This window comes from Arachis ipaensis, chromosome B10 (assembly GCF_059453495.1).
Source record: "Arachis ipaensis isolate K30076 ecotype BB chromosome B10, ASM5945349v1, whole genome shotgun sequence".
NCBI lineage: Eukaryota > Viridiplantae > Streptophyta > Magnoliopsida > Fabales > Fabaceae > Arachis > Arachis ipaensis.
Genome location: NC_142435.1, coordinates 24,208,258 through 24,232,766, shown reverse-complemented (window position 1 = coordinate 24,232,766; position 24,509 = coordinate 24,208,258). Strand labels below are relative to the sequence as shown.

The window sequence follows — 24,509 nt, the reverse complement described above, 5'->3', positions numbered from 1 at the left end:
TTATCTAAAAAAACAAAACTGATTTTATATGTTAGATATGTCATTTTGAAAAATATATGTTAATTTTTAGAATTCCGCTAGAAAGCTAATGAAGAATCTTGATAATGTGTACAATGGGTTGGTTATTTAGTTCAATAGAAATAAATAATAAATTCAAAAATTTCTCATTCAATTATTTCACATCAAATTTCAAATTTTAAATCCCCCAATTTCAAATTTTAAATTTTTAAAAAATCCAGTTTGTTATTTAAAAAAAATAACTATCTGGAATCTTAATTTACTAAAACATTTCACTCCAATACTCTCTTCTTTTTCAACTAGCAGTCATCCCACCTTCATCAATAATCATTCCATTTCACCGTCGATACTTAGCTTGTCACACGCCACTCACCTTTAGTAAAAATAACCATCCACTTAAGGATAAAAATAATCATGCGCCTACCTAATGAATTGAACATCTAACATATTTTAATTATATATAACTAAACCCAATCTAATCAAAATAATCATCTACATAAAAATTAAAATAACCATCCGCATACCTACTAAAATGACCATCCTAATTAAATTGACTATTAAAAGAGAAAAAGAAGATGAATAAACAGAAGAAACAACTATTATGGTGAAACATAGTTTTGAAATCATGAAAGAAGCTAATTATGCTTGGATTCGAAGAAGAAGAAAAGTATGGTGGTATCATCAGTGAGAAGAGGCTTGAAGGAATGGGAGAAAGCGAAGCCGGTTCAAAAGAGAAGCGCGAAACCAGCTGCAGCAACATTAGGCGTCGGAGGGCGAGGCGCATCGGACTGACCGGCGGAGGTGAGGACAGTGTCGGTGGGAGGATGCGGTGGTGTCGGTATGGCCGGCGAGGAATTCAGTGACGCAAGATGAAGATAACGGTGAGTTTTAGACGTGTATTGAAAGTTACGATAAGATTAGAAATAACGATACATAGTGTAAATTGATTTAAATGCTAATCCTAATTTTTAAAATTTTAAAATTTAAAATTAAATAATTAATAATTTAATTTTTAGTTATAATTTTACCTTTTTTTTAATCCATTGTACATATGATACACAATTAATATTAATTCCTAATACTTTCTCTCATTTTTATAATGGTCATGATTATGGTATTTATAATGGCTATATAATTTAATAATATTTAAATATATAGTTAAAACTGATGGTAGAGATTAAAACTAAAAGTTCTTAATTTTTATTGGACTAAAGTTTAAAGAAAAACTTTATAGGGATTAAAACCAAAAAGCATGTATTTACTAGAGAGAAAAAACTAATGGCATAAAGTAAAACCAAATTTTTTTTTAAATTTTATTAGACCAAAACTGAAAAATAAATATTTTGAAAGAAATTCAAAACCTTGAAAAAACTATATCTCATGAAGCTTTTAAAAATTGTCATTATGATAGTAATTTTTCATGAAAAATGCTCAAGGGCAATCGAATTTGTTATTTTTGTTCATTAGCTACTAATTCAATTTTTTCAGTCTAGTAATTTAATAATATACTTTTAATTCATATATTTAAATATTAATGTATAACAGATAATAAAAAATAATAAATTCTACTAATATATTACATTCCTCTTTTTTCATATCTTGACATTCACTTTATCTTCAATTAAATAATAGATTTTAAAGGGAAAACGGGGGAAATTTATGAACGTGGAGGAAAAAAAAGGAAGAAAAAGAAAGAGAAAAAAAAAAGAAAATGTGAATATGTGATCATATTTAGAATAATCAGAAAAGGTGACTTTGAATATTATACACACCATCACATAAGCATTATAGAAATAAACCACCGAAAATATATAGGAGATTTATAGTTTGTTGATTGAGGAAGGAAGGTAGAATAGCAAGGCACAATACAAGAATCATCTGCATGCACGAGTAACGCAAGGCTGAAAAATCAGTATAATATTAGGGAAAATGCCAGTCGTACGTCACTTGTCACTCAATCGTTAAATATATAACCTATGAAAAATAAAAGTTTATATAAAAAATGCATAATAATAAGTAAATTTTTACTTTTTTTCAAAAAAGGTAAGAATATAAATAATTATTTTGGTTGGTTGTTTTTTTATATTGAGTATATGCATGGTAATTAGAAAATTACTAGATATGTAGTATGTAAATAAAATTATAAAAAATGATCAATATTTTTTAATAATTTTTATCATATTTGATAAGTATAAATATTAAATTATTTTTAACAAATAAATTTTATTATTTATGTATATAAATTTTGATAAATGTACATATAAATTATATTAATTCATATATATATTTTTTAATAAATAAAAATATAAATTATGTATTTTATATTTATAAATCTTTATAAATTTAAATATAAATTATTATTGATTAAATACTGATTAAAAATAATAATATTTATTAATTATATAATATTTTTAATAAAATTATTCAACAAAAATATTATGTGAATACAAAAATTTAACTATTATATATATAAATATATGTATATATATTATTTAATTTATTTTTAATATATATTTATATTTTAATATATATTATATTAATAATTAATTTTATAATTAATTTAAGTGTTTACGTAATATAATTAATTATTCAATATATATATATATATATATATATATATATATATATAATGCAAATCGTTGAACTTTTATTTGAAACAATAAATCGATGGCCCATCAGTCAATGCTGTCCGGCTATGAATTATGGGCACTTTTTTATTTGTCGCGGACATATTTTAGATATTTCATAGATATTTGTTTGATATGTGTATTTTATGTGTTTAATTATATCTTAATAAAAAATAAAAAAATATTTTAAATATATATATATATATATATTTAAATATATTTAAATATTATTATATATCATGTTTAATTTTATTTTTAATATATATTTTTAAAATAAATTTAAAAATAATATTTATTATTAATTATTAAAATAAAAATATTTTAAATATTTTATGTAATTAAAAAATATTAAAATATAATTATAATTCATCTAAAAAAAATTTTATATTTTATATATATGCTATATTTTTATGTTTTATAAAAATTTTAAATTTATGTATCATATTGTATCGTGCTCCATATCTATATTAGTTTCTGAGCATCATAATTCTCTAAGTCTCAACCTAAAGTAACCCCACATCTGCTATGGGAGTAATTGATGTTCCTGTGTATCTATCGATATTCAAATCTTGTTTCTAAAGTTCTTTGTCATACTAGAACATCGTGATTCATGATATATTGGTATAATACCAAATGATGAACAGCAAAATTATAATTTAATTTGGAGGTCAGTTTTGGTAAATTTTGATTAATGATGTTTGGCCAACTCTACTAAACATGTAAAAACTATGCTATTAATCTGATAATATTTTCAAATTATTAAAATACCTTTTTAGGTAATAAAATAAAAAATATAAAAATAATGAACAATGTTAAGTATACAAATAATTTCCAATTAAATTTCCACAAAAAATTATATCAATAATTTCACAAACAAAGAAATTGTGTATTTGAAAAAAAATTGTTATTCAAATAAAATTTATGTGCTATTCTTTTTTTGTAATATTCAACTAAAATCTGTGTTATTTAAAGAAAAATAAAAAGGAAAATATTTTATTGAGTGATTTTAAAATGAAATATACATTGGATTCCCCACTACCACACATAATGATAATACTTTTTGAATGAGAAATCAAGGAATCATATTCTACTGCTGTTTCCGAAACCCTTATTATTGCCCAAAAAAAAATATTTATTATTTACCACTTCATCGAAAAAAATTACGAAATTATACATTATGTTATAATTTTAAAGGCCAGAAAATGAAATAGAGGTGGTATGATATATATATATATATATTGGTCCTATTGCCTGCAAAAGATGTCTCAAATTTTCGTTCTCATTTTGGCAATCATTACTAGCAAAAAAGGCTCAGATATTATTCCCATTTTCCTACGAATATGGAGTGGAAAACGAGAAAAAGAAATTTGCTGCTTTTTTTTTTTTTGTTAATTGTGACCGCAAATATATAATTTTCATTAACTCATTTATGCTGCCTCCATATGTGAAAATGACTAATGATACATAAATTTATAATATATTCGTTATATATTTACACAATTTTAGTAATTAAGTCCAATTAATTTAGTCTAAATGCAACAAAAATTATCTACACATGTATACATAAATGATACTTCTTTTTTACATAAAAAAAAAAATACCAAAATTTTTTAATAGTGAATTGTGACACAAAAATTTTTTATTATTCTTATTTTTTTTCATGATTTATTTATTTTTATTTATAAAGTTATGTATTTTTTTAAAAAAATTTTGCATTTATCGTCAAAAAGATAAACTAAATAAAGAAATAAATAATTAAATAATTCTTTTTTTATTTGTTTTTTTTATTTTTCTTAAAGAATAAAACAAAAAAAAATTTATGAGAGTATAAAACAAAAATAAAATAAGAAGGAGACAAAGGAAGAAGAGATTATTTGAGAAAAACATAAAATAAAAAAATAGCACCAAAATTTTTTAATTGTGACACATAAATTTTTTAATTCTGACACCAGAATTTCATAATCATAATATAAAAATTTCTTAATTGAAATTTCACAAAGAAATTTTATGCATTAGTTTCTTAACAAAATCTTATTATTCTTCATCTTTTTTCTTTTTTTTGGTTATGTATTTTTTTTAAGAGATAAATAACAACAACAAAAATAAAATAAAGAAAAGACGAATAAGAAAAAGATGTCGATGATATTGATTATGCAAAAGAAGAGAAAGAAAAAAGAAAAAAGAAGTAAAAGAAAGAGGACAAAAAAAAGATTATGATATGTATGTAAAATTTAGTTATTTATGGTTTCGTTTTAATTAAAATAGTTAAAATAAATGGTGTATAAATTTGAGATGTATTATTTCAATTTATTTAATTAAATTTGGATAATTTGTTTAAGTATTAAATAAATTAATAAATACTAAACAAATAATACAAGAGAAATTTTTGGAGTATGCACTTGTTAGTAATTTTATTTTTTTTATTCGTATAAATATTAAATTATTTTTAATAAATATAAATTACATTAATTTATATACATAAATTTTAATAATTATAAATATAAATTATGATTGATTAAATATTAATTTAAAATAATAATATTTTGTGATTAAATTACTCATAATACAAGGATTTTTTTATTTTAATAAATAAAATAAATGGGATAATTATCACTACTAGAAAATTAATTATTACAGACGGATATTTCCGACGGATTTTATTCTACGGAAATACAGACGGAATTTTAGAGGAATTTTTTGTCGAAAAATAAAAAAAAATGAATTAACATAAATTACAGACGGAAAACAAAATCCGTCGATAATTCTGTCGATAAAATTAATTTTTTTCGTGAGAAATGGTTACAGACGAAAAATCCGTCTGTAATTAAATAGACAAAACGCTGCGTTTCATTAAATTATTACAGACAGAAAATCCGTCTGTAATTTAAAATTTTGCGTTGAAAAGATTGAGTTAACCCTAATTTTATCACCACCCTATCGAGCTCCATTCACACTCCTGACCTATGAACTCATTTTCACGCTCATCCCTCTTCAAAGTTGTCATCGAGAACTCTTTTCCTCCGGTAGAAGGTGCTGTCGCTGCCGGCGGGGATAGACCGTGGGTGCCTTCGTCATCTGGGGAAGCTCTACTCGACCCTCTTCGCATCGTTCCTCCTCTCCTCTCCGTCGCACGAAGTTCTGAGTTGAGCTCGTGGCGTCGCCGTCACGAAGGGTTCCTCCCCTCCTCGCCGTGTGTCGTTTCTGATTCACTGCTCCTCGCCGTTTTTGGCTGTTGCCCATTCTCTTCTCTGATTTTAGGTAACTCTGTCTCAAATTCTCATCGCGAGCTCATTCTGTCTCACACTCTCTGAGCTCACTTTATCAATCTTACTCTCACAACTTTTGCAAACCCTAGGAACAATATTATCAATCTTACTCTCACAACATTTGCAACCATCTATTCAGTTTAGTTGAGGTGAGATTCATTCATCGTGGCTTCCACTTTTATCTTGAGATCTCCAATTTATAAATTTAACTGTTTTGTTCTGATTTAACTCATTGATTTTTATCTGTTTCTTAATTGAAAATATTGAAATAAAAGGATGGTCGTGTTTGCTGGTTTGACATGCGGTGCAAAGATGTGGCGAGACTGGTTATGGATGTTAGCGTGGAACCTGTCACTTCCTTGTGTTTCAAGACTGGTGAGACCATTTTTTTCTTTTAAATGTCATTTGTTCTTAATATTTGTTTTAGTATCTGTTTCACAAGGGATTCTAGTCATAAACTCTTTCTTTCAAGCTGAAAAGTGATTAACTAATCTTTTACTGATTGCAAATAGTTGTGCTTGGTGGTGCATCTTTACACTAATAACATGTTAATACCTTGACTCAAAAGATTAATGATACAGGAACTTAGTGGCAGCTTGAAAGATAAATCATGTGGTTTCATATGTATCCTTGATAGTCTTCATTGAGGGCTTCCAATATAACTTCTTTTATGAACAACCTGTCAACATGTTTGTGATCCTAAATTTAACAACTTCTACACCATTAACTAACACTTTATATTCCCTAAGAAGTAAAATATTTTTTAGCTGACAAAAGTGCTTTTGCTTGAAAACAGGGAATGAAGATATGATTTATGCCCTCCTCAGGAACAGAAATCAAGTGTTTTGATGTGCGTCTGGTAAGCAATTTATGGGCAACAAAGAGACTTGATTTCCAGTTTTACAAAATCATACACTCTTCTGCGTTCCACTTTCTATACTGAGTCCATGTATATTATGTTCTGTCCTGCTGAAGGCCACAAAAGAATGGAAGCCGCTGGAGAATTATAATTATAACAAAGAGGAGATAAACAAGGTAAACAGTATGACTTGTATTCAGTTATATTGCTATGCATTTTCTTGATCTTATTGAGTGTTTCTGCTGCTCTCTTGGCATGTGAAAACAAAACGATGTGTCTTATATATCTGATTATCCACCTGTAAATAAAATGCTTGCATAACACATGTTAATGTAAAAGGCTGAATGAATAATGTAACATTTTCATGGTTTTGCCTCACCTATTTCAGCATTTTACTGATGACATGTCATCATGTCATGTTTTTCTATGCTTTTTCCTTTGTTTTCAATAGGTTTTATGCACTTTCTTGAGCCATAAGTAAGCCAATTGGGTAGAATTTCATGTTTCCTTTGATTCAATCAACCTTGGATAAATTAATGCAATTTCATGAGATTTTGTGCTATAATTGTCATATATTATGAAAGAATAACAATCTCATGATTTTGAGCATAGCTTTGATGTGCTTGGTTGATTGATGATAGGTGAAAAGAGCTTTAAAGAAGGTTGAAGAAAGAAGAAATGGCAAAGAGCAAGAGAGAACAAAAAGCTTGAGCAAAAGCTTGCCTCAAACTTTAGCTCAAACTTTTGGAAGAGTTGAATTCACCCTGGATGGAGCAAAAGCTTGCGCCAACGTTTGACCTCAAGCTTTTAGGCAAACGTTGGTGCCACAACAAATACACCCTGGAGAAGAGCAAAAGCTTGCGCCAACGTTTGACCTCAAGCTTTTAGGCAAACGTTGGCGCCACAACAAACACAGCCTGAAGGGGTATACTTCCAACATGAATAACTTGAGCTACAGAGCTCCAAATGAGGTGATTCAAAAAGCAATGGAAAGTAGGAATCGAGAGCTTTCCAAGCATATATGGCACTGCATGGTGGACACTAAAATTGATGGAGAAAACTACCCCGAAATGTGCAAAAACGAACATGGTGGCAACCTGCAGTGAGGCCAACTGACCTCTGCAACTTCGACGGAGTATAACTCGAGCTGTGGAGCTCCAAATGATGCGCTTCCAACGACATTGGAAAGTAGACATTCAGAGCTTTCCAACAATGTATAATAGTATGGGGTGGACAATGCGTTTGAGCCTCCAAAATCTGGCGTTTTCGACCATGTTTGAGGCAAACGTCGCCTCAAACGCTGCACACCAAAGCCAGCGACCCTGTCCTCTTCAAAGGAGCATAACTTGAGTTGTAGATGTCCAATTGAGGTGATTCTAATTGGGTTAGAAAGATGATGTTTAGAGCTTCCCAAACATATATAATAGTCTATAGTGGACATAAAATTGGCAACTTGACAAGAGGGCAAAGTAGTACCCCAAGAGACATCAAGAGGGATCCACGTTTGGCTCAAAGTTTGACCTCAACTTTGGCTCAAACGTGGATGGCAGCAAGGAAGGCTAGCTGATATGAAAAGTTTGAGTGGTCAAACTTTTACTCAAGCTTTTCTGGTTCATGGCCCGGTTCACAAGTGGGTTTCTTTCCAACACCAAGAGCAATCAACAGAGGCCATCTTCAACCCAAATCCAAGCAAGCAAAGCCCATTATCATCACTCAAAGGCACAAGAGATAGATAAAATAGGAATTTCATTTAATTGTAATTTGTCTTTAACTTCACTTTCATTTTCATTTTCATTTTGTAAAAAAGCCTATATAAGGCATCATTTTCATCTTAGAAAGGAGGTTGGCTCTAATAGAGAGCATTGGAGGCTGGCTCCACGAGGGAGCATTAGGAATAGAGAACTCTCTCTCTCTTTAGTTGTTCTCTTTGTTTTGAATCTTGGGTTGAGAATTGAAGGAATTCTGTTTCATTCTCACTTTGAGATTTCTCTTGTTCTTCTTCTACAAAATTTCAGTGAATTAAGAATTTGAATCAACACTCTGTTTACTGCTTTCATCTTCATTTCTTTTGCAAATTGTTCTTTATTGGATCAAGGAAGGACTTGAGATCTAGACTTGTTTTCTAGTCTCATTGAGCCCCTGAGATCTTCACTTGTCTTTCTAGATTTCACAATTAATTTGAGTTTTCTTGCTGATTTACTTTTCTGCTACAATTTCCTTCTCTGCAATTTTTACTTTCTACTGCATTGCTTCCAATTTACATTTTCTGCACATTTACATTCTACACTTTAACTTTGAGCTTTCTGCAAATCTGAATTTACTTTTCTTGCCTTGGATCCATTGCTTTCTTTAATTTTCAGCACCCAGCCCCCTTTACTTTTTATGCAATTTACATTTCTTGTCATTTAAGTTTCTGTAATTTACATTGCTTGTTCTTTAAGTTTTTGCCCATTTACATTCTGCAGCTTTAATTTCCTGTTATTTAAAATTCTGTTGGTTACATTTTCACACAATTCACTTCAATGTTAGCTTGACTAAACTAATCACCCACTAAAGTTGCTTGATCCATCAATCCCTGTGGGATCGACCTCACTCTAAGTGAGTTTTACTACTTGATGCGACCCGGTATACTTGCCGGTGAGATTTATGTGTTTTGGAAATTCGTTTTTTTTTTCGTTTTTCCACAAATTATTCCATCAAGTTTTTGGCGCCGTTGTCGGGGATTGATTCAGATCAACAATGATTAAGTGGGTGAGAAGTCTAGATCAAGCATTTTCTTTATTTTTGTTCTCTATTCTAAGTTGAAACCAAGGTGTTTGCGTTATTGCCTCACTAAGAAATTCATCTCTGAGATATGAATTTCAATTTTCCTTGGTGTTGTGTTTTACAAAATTCAAATGGAGTTCAACTCATCTTATGATCAAACAAATTTTATGGGATATTATCCACCATCACCAATCTCTAATGGTGGCTGAGAATATCACCAAGAGAATACACATTCTGAGCACTCCAATTCATGGAGATTTGCTTCAGAGACACAAGATGAGCAAGAAAATCATATGGGATACCAACCACCACCACAAAATGATTCATATCATTATCCTCATGGTGGATGGAAGCATCACCAAAGAATGGAAGAGCATCCACCCTCACGTCCCAGTTTCTCATTTGAAAGTTCTTCATCACTTGATTATGCCTCAACACAAAGTTTCCTCCAAAATCCATACAAGTCATCCCATCAATCACACAACTCATTCCATACCCCTCAACACAACTTCACCACAACACAACCATGTCACCAAAATTACTCTCAACCTTCATCTCTTGAATTAGCAGTTGAGGATTACCTTCAATGGTCCAAAGAACCCTTAGAAAGCCAATGCCAAGCCATTGAAATAGACAGAAAACTCGTGGAAAGATACACACAACCCCAATCCTAGAAAGAAACCATCCTCAAGAAGATGAATGGGCCCTTAGAGCAAACAAGGGGGAACTTAGAACCATCAAACAGTGAGGATGAAGACTAATTTGTGGGTGAGGAAGTGGAAAAACAAGAACCAAAGGTCCCTGTGTCAAGTGAAATTGTACTGAAGAATGAGGAACATGAGCCAAGGATTTTACATTCACAAGAACTAATTGAAGTGACAATAGAACACGAAGATTCCCTCCCAAAGGACTTGATGGAAAGTTGTGAAGAAGGAATGGAGGAAGACAATCAAGAGAAGTCACACTCAATTGAAGCAGAGAAGTGCATAGAGGAAGGGCTCATGGAACCACTAATTCAAGAGGCTCTGGATGAAGATAAAACTCTAACAATCACACAACCACCAAGACTTGGATTCAAGAAAGTGAAGGCAATTAACAAAAGCACCGAGAAGAGGATTGTGACCAAGCTACAAAGGACAATATTCATGAAGAAAAGAAGGTCAACTACAAGCAATCCTCCCCCTGATCCAGCAAGCAAGCTCAATCAAGCCATTAACAAAAGAAAGCTTGCTGAGGAGAGACCAAGACAGGGGGCAATAGCTGAATCTTCTCCTCCCTTGAGGTCATTCCTCTTAACAAACTGGAAGAAGAGGAAGAAAGTAAAGAACAACATGCCAACAGTAGGTAACGTTTCTCTTCTATGCTTTGTTCTCTTTCTTTACTCTGTTTAAATTCAATAAAATGGCATATGGTTACATTCTAAGTTTGGTGTTGCCTTGCAACAAATTATTTTCAATCTTTTTGGATGATTGCATCAAATAAAAAAAAATGAAAGTGACACACCAAGATTCTAAGTTTGGTGTGCCACTTATTTTTCTATGCAAATCATTCAGCAACACCACTTGTTTGCATAATCATAATGTTCTTTGCACTGTTATCTTTCTTTTAGTGAGACAATTTTAGTTTTCTCTTTGTTTTTAGTCATTTCCTTGTTTTAAATGCTTTCTTTTACTTACTGTGTTTGTTAATACATCACCAAGAGACCCTTATTCATGACATATTCTTTACTTGGTGATTGTATTTAACATATAACAGTTTCATTTAGTTTTAGTTTAAATAAATTGACATATGGTTGCATTCTAAGTTTGGTGTTGCTATGCAACAAAAATTTGCTTCCAATCCTTACTGGATACTTGCATTAATTCCAAGTGAAAGTGTCACACTAAGTTGGGTGTGCCATTTATCTTTTATGCAATGTATTGTGCACACCTTCTTATCTATGCAATCACAATGTCTCTGTCCTTTGTGCCTTGATTATTATCTTCAATTTTGCTTGCTTAGAACACATGTACTACTAACTTTTCATTGTGTAAGACATTCATGATCCATCTTAGCCCCATAGCTATTGTTCTAATTGTTGCTTGAGCATGAGCAAGCATTCTGAGTTTGGCAAGGGAAGGAGGAAGAATAGAGGAAAAAGGACAACAATAATGAAGATGAACTACAAGGTTGTAGAGTTCCTTTTCTCCTCATTTGTTTCCAGCACTTAAAATGCATGATTGTCTTTATATTCTCTGTGTGCATGTGTGGTATGAATAAGCATAGCTTGAATACTGATTTGTAACATGTTGCCATGCCATTATGACTACCAACTTGAGTTTTGTGAATTCAAAAGTAATAAAGTATCATGATCATAAACAAACAAGGCATTAAAGAATATTTTAGCATGTGCATAAAAGTATTGGAAAGCTAGTATGTTTGATTGTTGCTTAATTGCATTAGATTTTATTTAATTGAAGTTTCATCTTGCACATTTTGTGAAATCTTTTAAAATCATGAAAACCTTGAAGAAGCAAATGCAAAATAAAGCAAGAAAAGAAAAAGGGAAAGAATGAGAAAGCTGAAGGCTCTAAGTACCAATGACAATTATATTGGTAAGTACTTGTGGTGTTTATGTATCAAGCCAAATGCTTGAAAACAAAATACTTAGAAGTCAAGGCTAGGCTCAAGTGCAAAAACACTCCCTCAAAGCTCAAGGTTCTGAGCATCAATGATTAGAGAGTAAAGAAAAGAAACAAATGAGCTTAATGAAGTCCTCTAATTCAAATGCTTGTGGTGCTTATGTATCAAGTGGTAATACTTGAAAACAAAGCATTTAGAAGTCGTAGCTTTGTTATCAACTCATGGGGCAAAGCACCCAAAAGGAGAAGCTAGTAAGAAAATCAAAAGCTTGTTTCAAGGAAGAAATATAAGAGAAAGATTTCATAAATTGAGCTAGAGAGAAGCATCAATCATTTACATCTCTTTTGTAATTGTAGCATGCATAGAAAACTAGCTTGCCATGAACATTGAGTTGCTATTCTTCTTACCTTGGATTGTCAATCTCTATTGCATGATTCTTTTCTTGCTTGGGGACAAGCAAGGTTTAAGTTTGGTGTTGTGATGACATGTCATCATGTCATGTTTTTCTATGCTTTTTCCTTTGTTTTCAATAGGTTTTATGCACTTTCTTGAGCCATAAGTAAGCCAATTGGGTAGAATTTCATGTTTCCTTTGATTCAATCAACCTTGGATAAATTAATGCAATTTCATGAGATTTTGTGCTATAATTGTCATATATTATGAAAGAATAACAATCTCATGATTTTGAGCATAGCTTTGATGTGCTTGGTTGATTGATGATAGGTGAAAAGAGCTTTGAAGAAGGTTGAAGAAAGAAGAAATGGCAAAGAGCAAGAGAGAACAAAAAACTTGAGCAAAAGCTTGCCTCAAACTTTAGCTCAAACTTTTGGAAGAGTTGAATTCACACTGGATGGAGCAAAAGCTTGCGCCAACGTTTGACCTCAAGCTTTTAGGCAAACGTTGGCGCCACAACAAATACACTCTGGAGAAGAGCAAAAGCTTGCGCCAACGTTTGACCTCAAGCTTTTAGGCAAACGTTGGCGCCACAACATACACAGCCTGAAGGGGTATACTTCCAACATGAATAACTTGAGCTACAGAGCTCCAAATGAGGTGATTCAAAAAGCAATGGAAAGTAGGAATCGAGAGCTTTCCAAGAATATATGGTACTGCATGGTGGACACTAAAATTGAGGGAGAAAACTACCCCGAAATGTGCATAAACGAACATGATGGCAACCTGCAGTGAGGCCAACTGACCTCTGCACCTTCGACGGAGTATAACTCAAGCTGTGGAGCTCCAAATGATGCGCTTCCAACGGCATTGGAAAGTAGACGTTCAGGGCTTTCCAACAATGTATAATAGTATGGGGTGGACAATACGTTTGAGCCTCCAAAATCTGGCGTTTTCGACCACGTTTGAGGCAAACGTCGCCTCAAACGCTGCACACCAAAGCCAGCGACCCTGTCCTCTTCAAAGGAGCATAACTTGAGTTGTAGATGTCCAATTGAGGTGATTCTAATTGGGTTAGAAAGCTGACGTTCAGAGCTTTCCAACCATATATAATAGTCTATAGTGGACATAAAATTGGTAACTTGACAAGAGGGCAAAGTAGTACCCCAAGAGACATGCAAGAGGGATCCACGTTTGGCTCAAAGTTTGACCTCAAACTTTGGCTCAAACGTGGATGGCAGCAAGGAAGGCTAGCTGATATGAAAAGTTTGAGTAAAAGTTTGACCTCAAACTTTTACTCAAGCTTTTCTGGTTCATGGCCCGATTCACAAGTGGGTTTCTTTCCAACACCAAGAGCAATCAACAGAGGCCATCTTCAACCCAAATCCAAAGCAAGCAAAGCCCATTATCATCACTCAAAGGCACAAGAGATAGATAAAATAGGAATTTCATTTAATTGTAATTTGTCTTTAATTTCACTTTCATTTTCATTTTCATTTTGTAAAAAAGCCTATATAAGGCATCATTTTCATCTTAGAAAGGATGTTGGCTCTAATAGAGAGCATTGGAGGCTGGCTCCACGAGGGAGCATTAGGAATAGAGAACTCTCTCTCTTTAGTTTTTCTCTTTGTTTTGAATCTTGGGTTGAGAATTGAAGGAATTCTGTTTCATTCTCACTTTGAGATTTCTCTTGTTCTTCTTCTACAAAATTTCAGTGAATTAAGGATTTGAATCAACACTCTGTTTACTGCTTTCATCTTCATTTCTTTTGCAAATTGTTCTTTATTGGATCAAGGAAGGACTTGAGATCTAGACTTGTTTTCTAGTCTCATTGAGCCCCTGAGATCTTCACTTGTCTTTCTAGATTTCACAATTAATTTGAGTTTTCTTGCTGATTTACTTTTCTGCTACAATTTCCTTCTCTGCAATTTTTACTTTCTACTGCATTGCTTCCAATTTACATTTCCTGCACATTTACATTCTACACTTTAACTTTGAGCTTGCTGCAAATCTGAATTTACTTTTCTTGCCTTGGATCCATTGCTTTCTTTAATTTTCAGCACCCAGCCCCCTTTACTTTTTATGCAATTTACATTTCTTGTCATTTAAGTTTCTGTAATTTACATTGCTTGTTCTTTAAGTTTTTGCCCATTTACATTCTGCAACTTTAATTTCCTGTTATTTAAAATTCTGTTGGTTACATTTTCACACAATTCACTTCAATGTTAGCTTGACTAAACTAATCACCCACTAAAGTTGCTTGATCCATCAATCCCTGTGGGATCGACCTCACTCTACTTGATGCGACCCGGTATACTTGCCGGTGAGATTTATGTATTTTGGAAATTTTTTTTTTCGTTTTTCCACAAATTATCCCATCATTTACCATGCATAATTTTTCCATCAGTTTCTTATTCTAGTGTTTTCTCTTGAAAATATTTGTCAAATTCTCCTAAGCTTTATAAATGCCAAGTCATTTAGTTGGACAAGTGGTAAACCGAAAAATTAATATAAAATGAATTGTGGTGTATTTGTAGACACTACTTCACACTCTCTTCTACATGTAGCTCAGAAATGTTAAGTGTAGTGTTTGTTTGAGATGCCATGTTTGTCTCTTGGTTTTCTTGCATGAGATTTTGAAATGGATTTTAATCATTGTTGTGAACACTAATTTGGTTCTGTGGTTTCTTGATCTACAAAAACTATTGAATCGTTAAATTGGATTGCAGCATTATACCTGAACTAATATTTGCTTGCATATTCTTCCATTCTGCTATAATACAAACTGATCCTGCTATCCTTGATTACTTGTATGGAGGTGCACTTTCTTTCTTTCTTTTCTTCCCCCTCTCTTTTCTCTCTTCTTTTTTTAAAAGAAAAAAAAAAAGCTGGAGGTGCACTTTCATTTGTTAAGGAGTGGCCTTATGGTTCAAATTTTTATGGTCTTGCAGGTTGTATGCAACTTGAAATCCTCATTTCTTGCTGCAGCTGATGATAGTGGTGAGGTGAAGGTATGCTTCATATTTATTCAACATGTGTTGTCTGATTTCTCCTATGAAATACCACGTATATCAGTTGTTATGAGCTATCCTTTCATATTTGGTACTTTGATTGGAATCATCATGACTTTTGGAGTTTGGACACCTAAAATTTCTTTGATTTCTTGTTGGTGACATTCACCAAGTTTTCTTACTCTATTCTCTCATTAAACAAAAACATAAAAGTTAGGTTATACTTTTCTGAGAACATGGAAATCACATTTACGATTTAAAACTAATTTCTTTTTCCATTCTAATTTGATATATTATTTGTTTTATTCTGTATGCTTCTAATTTCATCCCTTTCATTATTGATTGAAATTGTCTTTGAAAGATTATTGACATTCTTCTTTCTCTTATTCTTCAACAAATTTCACTCTCAAATAACTACAACTACCACCACGGTCACCACAATTATGATTGTTATCATTGCCTAGAAGAAGATGATAATGGAAGAAAGGGGTGTTTCTGGAAGAGAAAATTTTAATTTTGACCAGAGGACTAAAATAGAACAAAACAAGACGTTTGGGACAAAAATAGGAGGTTTCAAACATTAGGGACATAATTAGGACTTAGACTAAACGTTAGGAATTAAAACAATATTTTACCCTATAATCTATTTATCTTGTTATTGTTTGTTTCGCCTTGACTTTATGTGGTAGATATGTAACACAGTGCAATTTCTTCCTTGGAGATCATATGAAGGTACTTATCTTTTGTTTTTTCTCTTTTGGCTTCCACTTTAGTCTACTATACTATGAACACTGAAGTTCTTAACCCTTAATTGATCTCAACCCTTAACACTTGAAGAGTTTGATATTCCAACAACAACAAAATCAGCAGCAACAACAAGTGGTAATAGTGAAAGAAAACATGTCTAATTTGACTTTAGCTTCAAACGAAGGTAATAACAGTGTTTCCTCAGGTACAATAACTGAAATTGGAACCTTCATGACTCCACCACCAACATCATCTGACACTTCTACACAGCCACCATCAAAGAAAAAGAGAAACCTTCCCGGCAACCCAGGTTCCTTTCTTCCTTAGCTTCATTTTTCTGTATTTCATCATGTGGTGGATGAAGTCATGTCCTTTCGTTTGTATCTTTGCATTAGTGATTTTACCCAAAAGTGGTTAGATTAGGGGTGATTGATTTTAACTTGGGTGACTAATGAAAATCATTTGTTTATTGTTGATAGGCCCACAGAGCCGTTAGGATGGTGGGCCGGCGACATTATATTGGGCGGAAGGGATGAGCTCGGCGGTGGCACATGGTTGGGCTCCACCAGAGATGGAACGGTGGCTTTCCTCACCAATTTTAGGGAAGTTGAAAGCCTTCTGGAACCCAAGACCAGGGGAGACTTGACCATCCGATTCCTTCAGGTCACACACTCCATCTGTTTGTTACTTTGTTTCTTAAGATCTTGTTGCTTTGCAAATTCATGTGACTATTTTCCTATGGTACCAATTTCAAATATAATCTAATAACTTCATTTATATATCTTACGCAAATTGAGAAAATGTTAGTGATTTAGTTCATGAGTGCAAGAAGAAGCCGAGAAAAATAGAGCTTGCGAGAAATAATTCTCTTAGATTCATAGAGTAATGAACTAGAAAACTGAAATGTACAAGGGAACTAACTATTTATACTACCATCTAATCTAGCTAGCTACAGAATAAATATCTTGGTTCACGTTTTCTAACCATATGCTAACCAACTTGCTGACTAAGCATTCTTCCTAATTAACTTATCGAATTAAAAATATTATGAGAAATAAAAAGAATTATCATGGGTAATTTGTTATTAATCTTAAAATAGTCAGATTGTTCTTCTAATATAAATTTTAGATTTTATTTTATATTTGGTTTCCAAATATGCTTCTCTTGACTAAATTTGATAGATGTATTTCATATGTATTTGTCTTGTCAAAGTTCTACAGTTTAAGTAACATTGATACCAAAATTTAGTAGTAAAATAAATAAATATATCTTTTTGAACATGCGAAAGGAAGATAAGGTATATAATAGACTTTATTTAATAGACTTTGTACTAACGGTGGGTAGAGTGTCACTAGCTGAAGCACCTGCTTTCAAGAAAGCTCCTGGTGGTGCTCCTGCCAATATAGCAGTTGACATCTCAAGGCTTGGTAGTTCATCTGCTTTCATAGGTAAGGTATATCTCTCACTTCTATGTCTGTTTATCCACATGGTTATTTGGTTTCTTGTTACTCAAGACATTTACCATGCTTTATGTTGTTTCAACTTATCAGATTTTTCTGTGATGAAAGAGTCTGCCTGATTTTCTTGAATAGATAATCAAAGCTTAATTCCTTGCCAAATTCGTTCTTCTTTTGATTTTTTTTTTCAGTTTCAATTTGTATCTATTTATTGGGTTTCTTGCTTTCAACAGCATTTGCTACCAAGTCCATTTGAGAGTGAGTGGGATTCTCTACAGCATTTGTTCATAATCAATGTGGAGCGTGATATTGCCAATGCAATTTGGTTATTCATTAATATTTTAGATTATTCCATCTTTAAGTGTTAAGTGTAATTTGTGACATCAGTTAATGAAAGAGATCCATGTAACATTAGGATGGTCATCTTATTTTTTTGGGCCAGGTATCTTTTTATTGAGATAGTGAGATATTGGCCAATGATGTTGAAATTTAACATCTAATTTTATAGGTATCATGTAATGAATATTATGTTTATCTATATGATTTTTGGCCTTTTTTTTTCAATTTACAGTGTGTTTGATGGAGGAAATTTAAAAAATAAACCTAAAGTATTCATTTTACAATGGAAAAATAAAAAAAATTCTATTTTACTTTACCGACTGATTTACAGACGGATTTTTTGTCTGTATTCAGAGTGTGAGATAATTTTTCAAGGTTTAAATTACAGACAAAAAATTTGTCAGAAAATCCGTCTGTAATTACAGACGGAAAATCCGTCAGAAAATTCGTCTGTAATTACAGATGGAAAATCCGTCGAAAAATCCGTTTGTAATTACAGACGGAAAATCCATCGAAAAGTTCGTCGTCTTTGGGAAATGGATGAAGAATTTACAGAGGAAAAATCCGTCGGTAATTTTTTGACGAAAAAAATCCATCGATAAATAATTTTCGACGGGACTTTTACAGAGGGACAAAATCTGTCAGTAATTTTGTCGGTAACCAAAAATACGTCTGTAATAAAGACTAAATCTGTCTGTAAATCTGTCTGTATTAATCTATTTTCTAGTTGTGTATCAAAATAAATAATTTAAAAATTATTTACCGTTTTAAATTTTTCAGTCTTATCTCGCTTACAGTGTAAACGAGATGACATTACGTGTATCTCGTTTACACTGTAAACGAGATAAGACACGTCAGTTGCAACGCGTATATCTCGTTTACAATGTAAACGAGATAGATAAAAGACAAAGTGGCAGTAGTTATAAAAGGATGTGTAACACTTGGTATTCTTTACAAATATTTCCTATTCTTTTCTTGCCTATTTTTTCTCACGAAAATAAGGCATTAATGGCCAGTAATAGTCCATACATAGTTGTGCTTGTTTATCCCAATTGTCGTATGAGAAATGGCAACAATAGGGTGAGATTTAAGTGTGAGAATCCGATATTGTTTTGCACTCAGCGTGTGAATACATTGTCGAATTTGAAGAGTTTGATATTGAGTAAGTTAGGTGGTACAGAAGTGAGCGAGATCGGAAGGGTGGCGTATAGGTAGCTGCTACCCATGGGTAACAGAGTTGGCTATTCCGACTTCAAGGGGACAAGCATGTGCGACTGATGTTCGACATCCATGGGAGGATCATGGTGGAGCAGGTAATGGAGCTTTCCGCCGAGGTGGGACATAGTGGTGGTGGTGGTTCCGTACAGTCGACTTATGTACAGGATGACCGACCTCTCGCACCACTGCCCATTCATGTCGCCATTCCATTGGATGAGGCAGAGGAGGGCGAGGAGGAGTCGGACGAGGATTACGTGGCGGAGAGTGATTCATCCGATGGTGGGGATGAGGATGAGTTTGTTCCGGAGACACCTGCCCAGTCTGCTCACAAAATCATAATATCTTTTATTTCATGACTAACTTCATCGAACCATAACCGGTCGATCGAAACCTTCCAACGCAGGACCCTGGCCTCATGCTGATCCCTACTCTACTGCTGCAATCCAACCAACCTGACACATCCCAAGAAAATATACGTACATATCATAAGTGACATCCCATATGACAAGTCCAACAATATTTAATGCAAATACATAAATAAACATTTATTACCTCGCAGCCAGCGGATCCTGGTAGATCTCTCTATCGGGTGGACACCACTGAGGAAATCTCTGATAGATCCAGCTCATCAAAAGCGAAGTACAACCAGCGATGTCCGTGATGCCCCGCTGTGCCGCCGAACAAAGTGACTGGTACATCCAGGCTAGCACAACCGAGCCCCAGGAAAGCACCCTACACTCCCCGAAGTCCCGAAGAAATGGTAGCCAATGTATGTGTACCAGGTTGTTGGACTTGTCAGTCATCAGATACCCTCCGATAAGTAACATAATATAGCACCTGGCGTACTGTCGAAGGGTCTCCGAGTCGTCTGTGGGGGCATCTGGTGAACACGATCCCGCAGCCACAAAAGCTTCAACATGAAGGGCTCCTTCCTCTGTGCTGCTTGCTGTGCTGCCACTAGAGGCCTGACACCCAGCAGTTGCTCCACCTACCGAAGTCACGGAGGCACCCCAATGGGGTTACCGTGTGCGCGTAGGCTTAGGTGGTACGCCACGTCCTGCGGGGTGATAGTGACTGCACCCCAAGGGAGATGAAACGTGTGCGTCTCCGAACGCCAATGCTCCACAAGTATCGAAATCAGGAAATTGTCGAAAGTGAAGTCCTTGAGGGGGCACCGTGTCGCCAAATCCGGTCTCATCCAGATACAGGATGATGACGTCGGGTGGAGGAAGGGTATGACTCACTCGTCGAGGCAGTAGAAGGCGAAGCCTCTGAAGAGTTATAAAAAAAAATTCAACCTTATAAAAGAATGATTATAAATTTTTGTTTTACAAAATTCTTACTTTTTTTTGTTTAGTAATTAGATCAGCTTAACATGATACATGGCACAGTAGACGTGAGGCAAATATGTCTATCTAAACTACAGCTACTTCTACTTAACTACATACTTCCATGTTTCTAGCCTACACATGTCTCTAAATTACATATGCCAGTAAGCAAATCCTAATTAGAACGTCATAAATACTAACAACCTAGAACAAGTTTTTTTAAATAGAGTTCCAAACCAATAATTAAGTCATAACATCTTTGCACAAGCAAATAGAGTTCTAAATTCCTCCTACAGAACTACTCCTAAACCATTTAACTACGTACTTCTCACTACAGGACTACCCTAACAATGGCCACATACTTAGATTAAACAAACAGAACGCAACTAACCTCGAAGTCGGCCGTCCCGGCATAATGCGATGTCTCGTTCAACCTGTTGATGTCTCCGTTGTTCCCCGCCTGGCACGCCATCATCGTATCAGTCTAAAATAGGGTAGAAAAGGGTTAAAAGATGGGAGAAAAAGGTTGACTAAGTCAAAATGGGATTCGGAACAATGCTGAAAACGACTTATACTTATAGGCGCGGAAAGACCTTATCTCGTTTACGACTTTATGGTGTAAACGAGATATACACGTAGCAGCTGACATGTCTTATCTCGTTCACAGTGTAAACGAGATACACGCAATGCCATCTTATTTACTCTGTAAACAAGATAAGACTGAAAAATTTAAAACAGTGAATAATTTTTAAATTATTGATTTTGATAATTATTATATTTATTTTATTTATTAAAAAAATCCCATAATATAATGCATGAATTATTATGGGACGAATTATATAGGCTCATTTTTTTTGTTATGAAAATTTCGTTTGTGTTGTGCATGATTATGTTTCTAGAGTGCTACACTAATATGTGGGACAATTTTTACTCAATTTTAGTATGAAGAACTCGGACCATACAAATTCTTTATATAGAAAAAGTAATGATCAAATCAAAGGGTCTTATTTGTATTTTTAAATTTTTTATTTTAAAAAAAAATCAAAGAGTCCAATTTCAATATTAAAATTTTTTTATTTTTTAAACCCCATATCAAACCTCCAATTTGTGATTATTTGTTTAAAAAAACAAAACAATACAAAAAAAATCAAAAACACCGATTTATATAATCCATAACAACATAAAACACTTCTCTTCTCACAATACAAGTCTCTCACACAAAAAAGAATTTGGGAATTATATATACCCCAAAAATCACTGCACCAATCAACAACACAATAATACTTCTCTCCACACACCACCCTCCACAGTCCAACATGACCAGAGACGAGGAAAACGAAAAGCAGCTACACATAGTAATGTTCCCATGGCTGGCCTTTGGCCACATGATCCCTTACCTCGAGCTGGCCAAGCTCATAGCTCAAAAGGGTCACAAAGTCACTTTCATCTCCACACCAAGAAACATAAACCGCCTCCCAAAACTACCGCAAAACCTCACCACACTCCTCAAATACGTCAACCTCCCACTACCCCGAGTCGACAACCTCCCGGAGAACGTCGAGGCCACAATCGACGTCACATACGACCTCGTTCAGTACCTCAAGAAAGCTTTTGACTTACTCCAACAACCCTTTGCCCAATTTCTAGAATCTTCCAACGCCGACTGGGTCCTCTTCGACTTCATTCCATTTTGGGTTCCTTCCGTTACTTCCAAACTCGGCATCAAAACCGCCTTCTACAGCATCTTTCCCGCTCCTCTAATGGGCTTCCTTGGATCTCCTCTCTGTCTCATGGGTAACGACCAAATCCGTACCCAACCCGAAAACTTCACCGTCCCTCCGCCGTGGGTCCCATTCCCTTCCACCGTGGCATTCCGTTACTTCGAGATCATGAGAATATCTGACTCTCTCGGAGATAACGCCTCTGGCATCTCCGACAAGTACCGCTTCGGCGCTGCCATCCAAAACTGCGACTTCGTCGCGGTTAGGGGATGCACCGACTTCCAACCCGAGTGGTTTCAGGTGCTGCGGAATATTTACCAGAAACCTGTTCTCCCCGTTGGCCAGCTCCCCACGACGGGGTTTGCCGGCGGCGAAGACAACGACGCGTGGCGGTGGATGAAGGAGTGGCTTGACAAGCAGGCGCGTGGGAGAGTGGTGTACGTGGCGTTCGGGAGCGAAGCGAAACCGAGCCAGGAGGAAGTAAGGGAGATAGCTCTCGGGTTGGAGAAAACGGAGCTTCCGTTCTTTTGGGTGCTTAGGACTCGACGGGGAACTTCCGACACGGAGGAGCTACGTCTGCCGGAGGGGTTCGAGGTGCGAACGAAGGAGAGGGGAGTGGTGTGGACGAGTTGGGCGCCGCAGTTGAAGATAATAGGGCACGAGAGTGTGGGTGGATTCTTGACTCACTCCGGTTGGACTTCGGTGGTTGAGGCTGTTGAGAAGGAGAAACCATTGGTGCTGCTTACATTTCTTGCGGACCAGGGGATCAACGCAAGGGTGGTCGAGGAGCAGAAAATGGGGTATTCTGTGCCAAGGAACGAGTTGGATGGGTCGTTTACGAGCGAGGCGGTGGCTGAGTCGGTTAGGCTTGTGATGGTGGAAGAAGAGGGAACGGTTTATAGAGAGAATATAAAAAAAGTGAAGCACTTTTTTGTGAATGAAGAGAGACAAGAGAGGTACGTTGATGAGTTGCTAAGCCACCTTCGCAGCCACTAGCCACCACCGTATAAAACTCAATAGTGTCTTGCAATTTGGAAAAAGTATTAATGATCAGCCTCATGAAGTGGATAAAAGATATAAATACGTGTTATCCAAGCTTATCATATTATATATTGTATCATGGAGTGATAGGTAAACAATGATAATTTTAAACAATATGATAAAAAATGGTGAAAATTTACGTGGAGTTGATATGTGGAGTTGATATCTGAGAACTGTTAGATGAAAATTTAATTAAATCAGTCAAATTATCTAAAAGCTCTCAGATATTAACTTCACGTGAAATCGACTGCACCTGAGTTTTCACCATAAAAAATATATTACATTTTTAAATTATTTACCTAAATTTTAATATTAAAATAACTATCTAAAATGAACATTTAATATATCATTTATTCATATTATTTAGTATTTTTATTGTCCACTTATACTTTTCTATTGTATTATTATGTGGTGACGAGGGACCAGAGTACGAGACTGAGTTAGCTCTATCTAAAGTCTAAACCAAAATAATGGTGATGTTAAATTTGGCGTATGTATGCTAGCTAGTAATGCATTACTGTTGTTTTCTTTTCCTTTACTTAATCATTTTCATAAATGAAGAAATAAATAAAAGGAAAAGAAAATAAAAATGATGGTGTGTTATACATTTTTAGCCCAAAGGCAAATTCCTTCTATGTTCTACATTTTTACTCTGGCCCAAATTGCAATTAAGAAATTACATTTCTCCCAAAATAATGTCTTATATATACACATTTAGAGCCCAATGCAAACAACTATTTACAACTGATTCTATTCTTGTGTCATAACTAGGTGACCCCTCTGAAATCATAGTCTAAAATTTCTCTTTATAAAATGAAAACCAGGATGAGCTCCTAAACCTTTCTAGCCGAAAAACGTATTTTCTAACTCCTACCATTGCATGTTGCCATCACCTTCACGGTCCACAACCTATCGAAAAATGAATGTCGTTGTCATGTTTACCTTAGTTTGTTGTCCATTATAATAAGGAGAATTTTATGACGAAGAGGTTTTTATAAGGAGAGAGAATAATATATATATATAATAAAAATAAAATAATACATTCTTTTAAATGGAGATCTAATTATTTATAAAAAAAAATTATATTTTTACCTTT

The 24,509-nt window shown here is 34.1% G+C and overlaps 1 protein-coding gene across 1 annotated transcript; it reads left to right on the top strand.

The window, feature by feature from the left end:
* Nucleotides 1-21,772: 21,772 nt before the first annotated feature.
* On the top strand, nucleotides 21,773-23,480 carry LOC107624026 (UDP-glycosyltransferase 91A1-like). Its single transcript, XM_021113190.2, has one exon. The coding sequence runs from the start codon at nucleotides 21,968-21,970 to the stop codon at nucleotides 23,366-23,368; it is 1,401 nt and encodes a 466-aa protein (XP_020968849.1). The 5' UTR covers nucleotides 21,773-21,967; the 3' UTR covers nucleotides 23,369-23,480.
* Nucleotides 23,481-24,509: the final 1,029 nt, after the last annotated feature.

Bases quoted from the DNA above. Each gene is read 5' to 3' on its own strand.
- LOC107624026 (XM_021113190.2), top strand. From the start codon at position 21,968: ATGACCAGAGACGAGGAAAACGAAAAGCAGCTACACATAGTAATGTTC.